The 7,666-nt window shown below is 44.3% G+C and overlaps 1 protein-coding gene across 7 annotated transcripts in view; it reads left to right on the forward strand.

The window, feature by feature from the left end:
• The window catches only part of svilc (supervillin c), a 59,606-nt gene that overhangs the window by 9,663 nt on the left and 42,277 nt on the right, over positions 1-7,666 (forward strand). For 6 of the 7 annotated variants that reach the window (XM_063222890.1, XM_063222939.1, XM_063222931.1 and 3 more), the window contains exons 2-3: positions 2,450-3,230; positions 5,705-5,824. In XM_063222890.1, the coding sequence (XP_063078960.1) occupies positions 2,767-3,230; positions 5,705-5,824 (584 nt within the window). In that variant the 5' untranslated portion in view covers positions 2,450-2,766. Of the gene's footprint in view, positions 1-159; positions 301-2,449; positions 3,231-5,704; positions 5,825-7,666 lie in introns of those variants that run through there. The other variant, XM_063222914.1, reaches the window with a different exon arrangement.

Below are 7,666 nucleotides of genomic sequence, written 5' to 3' on the forward strand. Positions count from 1 at the left end.
GTCATCACACAAGCTGAAATACAGTCGCTGCCAAGTCTGTCTATCCATGACACCATAATGAGTCTAGCTTACATTGCTTTGGCGGTCCTTTGTAATGCAGATGTGTGTGTGTGTGTGTGTGTGTGTGTGAGAGAGAGAATGCCATATGGAAATCAGACCTGTGATCATCTCGGCAATCCCCAAAGCTTTATGTGGCCTGTGACTGTCCCGTGAGCCGTCATTGCAATGCTGAGGTGTGTGTCTGGGCTTGACTTGACTTGACTTCTCCTGCCCGACTTTGAAAATCGTGTTTCTGATAAGGTAAAACATGACAGCTTGTCTGTGTGTAGATCTGTTGAGTTTAATAGAGAGGCTGCCAGTTCATTGAGCTAAGTTCAATTTAACACTATTTTGATTGTTTTGCTTTTGCTTTTGTGGCAGGACAGGTTAGAAATAGAAGAAAAGACAGGACTCTCACTAAAAGTGTATTGCAATAAGCAATCTCGAGTGTGGGAGTGTGGTTTTCTTCTACATCTCAATGTGCTCCCAAAGAGCAACTACAACTCCGTTTGAGCTTTGAGCGTTTGAGCGTTCTTATACTTGCAGAAATTGCTATAAGCTTATAGGTGGATATAATCCATCGTGAAAAAAGCCCAGCAAAGGCTGTACTTTATTAGGATGCTTAGGAAGGCTGGACTGAACTACCGCCCTCTTACCCAGGCCTACAGAGGACTTGTAGAGAGCATCCTCACAACAGGCATCACTGTCTGGTATGGCAACATCACTCAGGCTGAAAGGAAGTCTTTGCAACGAATAATCAAGACTGCAGAGAGGATTATAGGCACAGCACTTCCCTCCATGGACTCCATATATGTGCAGCGCAGCCATAGGAGAGCAGAGAGAATCATTAAAGACCCACTCCATCCAGCTAACTCTCTGCTCAAACACAAGAACTGCACGTACAAATTGAGACACAGTAGAGCGGACAGCATTCCTACCAGAAAAGCAAGATTTTTCAACAGTTTCTTCCCAGCAACAGTGAGACTGATGGCAAAAAAGAACATTTGATCCACCTTTTTTATTATTCTTTTGATCTCCGTGATTTTTATCACTTTTTAATGCATCTTGTCTTTTTCCTCTTTTTCTATTTAATTCTATTCATTTATTGACTCAGCGGGCCTGCACAAGAGTTCCTATGTGCTTGGACTAGCCTACTAGTCTATGCACAAATGGCAAATAAAGAACTTTGAACTTTAACTTTTGAACTTTGTGTCACACATGATGGCTGGACTTAGAATCCATTAGAGCGTCATATGATATCAATGGTTTCATTACTTTTTGATTGGTACGTTCTAATAGGGGAGAAGATCAGAATCAGAGACATAATAAATAAGCAGGAACTGGATAAGTTGATGTATGTCTTGATGAATTTGTTTTTATTATTCCTTTTGTGTTTGTTATTTACCGATAGGTGTCATTCTCCAGGTGATAACAACACCTGTACTGTAGGTGCAACTATCCTTGGGTCTTTGCCCAGGAAAAATGTGGGAACACATATAGTGTCATGTGTCAAAGCCACCAAAGGAAAGAATGAACCCAAACTAACCTGCAAATGTGACTAGCCACAAGAGAACAGGCTGCAAGTAGGCCCGGGGAATATAGCCTACTAGTATAAAGCCTACTAGTTTTGTGCGCAGCTAGTTTCGCAAACCCACGTATAGAGTTAATCACAGATATTGGTTTTGACAAGTTTTCCCTTTTTGATTACACAGCTTTGTGAGTTGCAGTGTGAGTGCAGTGTTGTGGCCTTATCAGCTACTTGGTGGAGACAGAGCACATACTGCCACCAATGTAGTGGCTCTACTGTAGGCTGCAGCCGTGCGTTGCGCTGTGCTGTGCTGTGTTGAAGAGGGGTCAGGGGGGTGTAAAGTTACTGAGCAACGGGAGATTCCCTGTGAATGGCAGTGGCAGGCACAGGTCACTTTACAGAGAGAGCGACAGAGATAGAGATAGAGAGAGGAAATGAACCGCACGTACAGATGGTGTGGCATGGCATTATAATATTAGAAAGAGACTGCGGGACTGAACGTGCTAATTTTGTCCAGGACACTTGATAGATGGCGTTGATCTATTGACTAGGAGTGTACTTTTTTTAAAGCGTCTCACCCTCTCTATAAAGCTATGAATCAGCACATACACACTCAGAGAATCTATGTGCACACACTCACTCTCATAAAGGTATGCCTTTGCACCTTTTAAAGCTTTTTAATGGTGAACATACACATCTTTATTTCTTAAGGGCTGGAAGATCATTGGTACTTTGCGTGCAAATCAAGGCATGAGATAGTGAACATTTGCTAGTAGAGATAATTATAATAATTTGAATCATTTGGTAATTTCAAGCCTGGAACTATTTCTCAATGTATAGTCTGACTTGCCATTTACATGGATTCTTGCTTTTCTGTTTCAGGTGTACCATGACTTCATTGGATTATTCGGTTTGACCAGAGAGGCTCCTCTAATTGGAGGGAGCATTCTATCACCGTAGCGACTCATTGTGCATCAGCTAGGCCTACCTGATTTTCCACATCAGCCAAAGAGGCCAACGCACCAAGTGTTTTTGTGGGTTCCTGTCTCTCTGTCTGTCCAAAAATGTTGCATCTCCTGCTATCACCATAAGGGAGGCTCTGACTTGACCCGACTCAGCCTCGCCTCACCTCACCTCGCGTGGCCTTCTTTTAACGTGACGTTAAGGGCGACAGCAGCGAGCGCCCCAACGCGTCGGACATGGATGCGGTGGAGCCGGCCACGCTGGCCGAGACGCGGGCCGAACGCATCGCCCGCTACAAGGCGGAGCGCCGGAGGGAGCTGGCCGAGCGCTATGGCAACCTGGACGAGGAGCTGCCCTCTAAGTGGGTGAGGAGGGAGAGGCCTGCGCGTGCGGCCCGGGGAGGAGAGGCCGCAGCCGGGGCAAGTGGAGCAGGGACAGGGGCGGCAATGGGGACGGTCACAGTGACGACGGACAGCCATAGCAGGGGCGTCCACCTCTCTGATGGTGGTGGTGGCAGTGATGGAGGAGGGGTGAATGGAGGGATGGATGGGAGAGAGCACGGGGGCACCAGAGGAGGGGCACACTGGGAGGATGGTGGTGGTGGAGGTGGTGGTGGAGCAGCCCCCGAGCAGGTGTCTCTCCCTCCTAAGATGTCTAATGGCTTTGAGACGGACCTCACAGAGGCTTCGAGTCTGAACAGGTATGAGATAAGAGTGGGTTATGCGTGGGTCTGTCCGTGTGTTTGTGTTCATGACTAAGCTTACATCCGTGTGTGTGTGTATGTGTGTGTGTGTGTGTGTGTGTGTGTGTGTGTGTGTGTGTGTGTGTGTGTGTGTGTGTGTGTGTGTGTGTGTGTGTGTGTGTGTGTGTGTGTGTGTGTGTGTTCCAAAAAGAGTGTGCCTGTGTGTGTATTAGTGAGAAATACAGGGTTAGGACTGGAGAAGCCTGATTATCATCGACTTTCAAATCTCTTCGAGATTTGGTCTGACCAGGAGCATAACAACTAACGTTTACTAAACGGCATCGTTGACCCGCTTCCCTAGGTTTGCTACTGGTTGACTGGTTTCCGACAAAATGGGTGAAGTTCCCGATTTTTCTGAAGATGAGAAATGATATTTACATTGCTTTTGGCTTGACTAGAAGCTTAACCTTCACCTGGCCACACATCTATCAAATCTACTTGTTGCTTTTACATGACCTGGAACACAGTCCAGGAAATTTAATAGAGAAGATCGTTTGCCATTCATCCCCACGCTATCTATGTCTGTTAGGCCATGAGCTGATTTGAAAGTTGACAGTCAAGTGTGGTGCTTCATCTCATGTTTGTAACACCTACAGCGTATGCATATGTGGGATACTTGATAGGTTGGCAGGTGTTCGGGTGGACTAAATGTTCTGTGCTTTAAAAGTGGACTATAGCGTTGTTTATTTTCATGCTTCCAATTTGCAAAGTTTATCTTTTCATGAATGTTTGCGAAGTGGCAAAGTAATATTTTCTGGTCTAACCAAAGTACACTGGTACACTGATATACTGGTAATATCAATATCGTGGACAGCATCATGGAGAAGATCCACCTCTACTGTAGTATGATGGACGTGTAAAATCTATAAAAGTCACAATGAATACTTAGAAATGGATGGGGGTGGTAAATGTATATAAAAGGGACAACATTTGTGAATGGGCAGCATTAATTCAGCATAAATAAATAAACTACTGAAGAATTACATACTCTGACTTTAAAACAGATGAGATGATTTGAAAAGAAATGAAGAAGTGTTTTTTTTAATTGGAATACCAGAGATTGGTCCATCACTTGCGTCTGTGCATCACTTTGCAGACAGAAGTAGATCAGATTGTGAGCGTTTGAATGTGTGGGTTTATTAATTGTATGGATAACTTTGCATGGTGTTGCCTAACACTCCCATCTACATAAATCTGTACACGAGTGACTCTTACGCTAGGGACACATAGCAGGTGAAATGAGCGAGGTGAAGAGAGGCGAAATTCAGTGTTCCATTCTGAATCGTCGCAGCGAATCAAATGGAATGGAACAGTTATGTTGTCGATTTGATTGGCTATCGCACGCTCCTCATTTGCATAATATTAAACTTGGTTAAATCATTTTGCTCCTGTTCGCTTGCTTTCGCCTTCCTCATAGGAATGAGTGGCAAAGTTTGCTTCGCTTGGCCAAATTCACGTCTATGAGTCCCTAACGTGAGGGTAAACTAAACATGTGGTATGCCAGCCACTTACTTTAATCCTTTGTACGTATGCACACTTGCATACCCAGCCAGTCTGCAGATATGTCATGTGTTTGTGTTTGTATACTCTAACTATATCCTTTTAGGTACAACTGGGATGTCCAGAATGTACAGCCTCTAATCAAAGGAATATTTATTGGATAAGGAGACTTGTCAGTGACATTTAATGTCCACGTGATCTTGTCACAGACAGTAAAGGTGATGATACACATATACTTTTTGAGCACTTTGTCTGGGAAATAATGCTATAGGATATATTATTTAGATTGTATATCACATTGTTTTATCAAGAGAACTTGGATTAGTAGCAGACAACGTTTTCAACCATTCCATTAGAAAAAAAATAGCCAATCATGACAAAAATTTCCCCTGTGTACCATTTTCATAACCTTGACAGTGTCACCACTATGACCTTGCAGATAATTCCCAGCCTGAAAACACATTCCACACAGCACACAGGACACAACAGCTCTCTGATTGGAGGGCATTTCTTGCCAATAGACATAACATACTTATGAGCTCTTACACAAATAAGAATGAAAGAATTGTAAGCCATGTGGAAATGGTGTAACTGCACGTGAATATAGAGATTCCATTTCAGTCATGTCCTGTATTACATGGAACTCTTTTTGCTGCTGCTCACAAAGTACAATTGTTTGGTTTATACCATGTACAATTTAAAAGTACACATTTTTAACGTCCAAATACCTTGTCTTCAGACTCAAAAAGAGCTCCAGAAAACATATCCTACCCTCTCCTCTCCTACATCTCCTGCTAGAGCGTCCTTTGGTCTCTGCCTTTCCTGTAGCAAATTTTTCCACCTCGATTTCTTCTATTTCATATCAGACTCTCCTTGCCTCCTCTTCCCCCTCCCCTTATTCCATGCCCTCCCCACCTTGCCCTCTACTCCAGGCAGTGCCATGCCGCTAATGTGGAGCCAGATGCGCCCCACGTGCACACTCACGTCTCAGTGGGACAGCTGAGGACTGCCCTGTTGCAGCAGAACTCAGCCGGAGCTCAGCCGGAGAAAACGTAGGACCCTCATCCATGTCTGTGTGTGTGTGTGTGTGTGTGTGTGTGTGTGTGTGTGTGTGTGTGTGTGTGTGTGTGTGTGTGTGTGTGTGTGTGTGTGTGTGTGTGAGTGTGTGTGTGTGTGTGTGTGTGGTGAAGTGTTTTCTGAAGTGTAAACCTTACCATCACACCTACATTCACATTTAGCACAGTTTAAGTGATTCCCGTCAGCATGTATGTTTGTTATGCGAAAACTCGCCCATCTGGAGATTAAGTGGTTTATTGATGATATTGCCTCTTAGTGCACAGCGTTCCACCCATACTTAACAATTCGCTGAAAAAAGAAACATTGCTAAAATAATAAAGACATTCTTAACAAACACATTACAACTTGGTGATTGCCAATCTGAAACACCAGTCTCATAAAGACTTTGTGCCCCTTTCAGGATGTTGAGATCCTCAGATATCCCTAGTCTTGCCCTACCCTTACGCAAGGCTATCTCAATCCCAACTGTTCACCTTCGCTGGTAGCCTTGACTTGCCCTTGCTACTTGTGATGCTGCACAAATTGCTCCTGAATTCCCCCCTGGGGATTAATAAAGTTACTCTACTACTACTACTACTCTACTCTACAAAAGGTTCACGTATCAGAGTAGTCTGGATAGTGTGGATTCCAATATGCAGACTTCCGATCCCCTTGCTCACTTGCCTGCTTGTGACCTCATGATGACGTCATTGACGACGGAAAATTAATTAATTTCCTCATTTGTAATCGGGATGGTCAATGAAGAACAGTCCCCCAAAAATTGTTGTCGCTTGGCTGACAGCGGAGAAACTTTATTGTTTTCGCCACGGAGGCGGGGTGTCAGCAAAACGTGAGGCCACACGCACAAGTGGAGGACGGGAGTCCGCATATTGGAATGCACCCATAGTGTCCAGAACATTTCAAATCGTAAGGGGATAGGGGACCTAATGATTTTAAGCATTTCCAGTGCCTCAAATGGGTGTTTTTAAAGCAAGTTCACACCAGTTCCGTTACCAAGTGAGTGAAGGAAAGGATCTGATTGATTGTAGCTTCCACCAGGAGCGTAGAGGCAGGCTATTTCATAAAAGTGAGGTAGACACACCCTTTGCATATGCCTTGCAGTAGGGGCTTGACAACATGAATTGACCAGTCCAAACTCACAAAGATGGTTACAGTCGCGATAGCTAGGCTACTTCACTGGTACAGACAAATTACAACTTGGTACTTGACAAATAACTTGGTGATTGCTATTTTGCCAACACCAATCCCATGAAGTCTGTGTCCCTTCCAGGACGCTGAGGTCCTCAAATAACTGTCTAGTCTTGCCCTACCATTACGCAAGGCTATCTCAGTCCAAACCACTCACCTTCACCTTCGTCTCTCAATGGTGGAACAAGCTACCAAGCTACCAGTGCAGAGAAGGGTCGTCTCCCTGACCCTTTAAGAAGCTTGGAAAGACTTGTCTTTTCTAACGCCTGTGTGCAGCCTACGCACTTTGTCTGAGCACACTAACTTCACCTGTGCTGTCTTACTCTTCAGTGTTCCTCTGCACATCTGCAGCGTCATCATGCCCTCTTTTGCAGAGGTGTCAAAAGTAGATGTAGAGGGAAAAGCTTAAATTCCTCCAAAACGGGTCCCTGACACAGTATATGAATTTGCTTCTACTTCTGATCGTGTTGCTCTCCACATCACTTGGAATAAATGTGTCTACCCATTGTAGTGTAATGGAATAATAGGGGTCGTGCCTTCACATGGCAGGACACACCATACCTGCTCCTTCCCATGCCCTTATGATTCAATCAAAAGGTATTTATATGGCACAATATCACTATATACTT

This window comes from Engraulis encrasicolus, chromosome 2 (assembly GCF_034702125.1).
Source record: "Engraulis encrasicolus isolate BLACKSEA-1 chromosome 2, IST_EnEncr_1.0, whole genome shotgun sequence".
NCBI classification, from domain to species: Eukaryota; Metazoa; Chordata; class Actinopteri; order Clupeiformes; family Engraulidae; genus Engraulis; species Engraulis encrasicolus.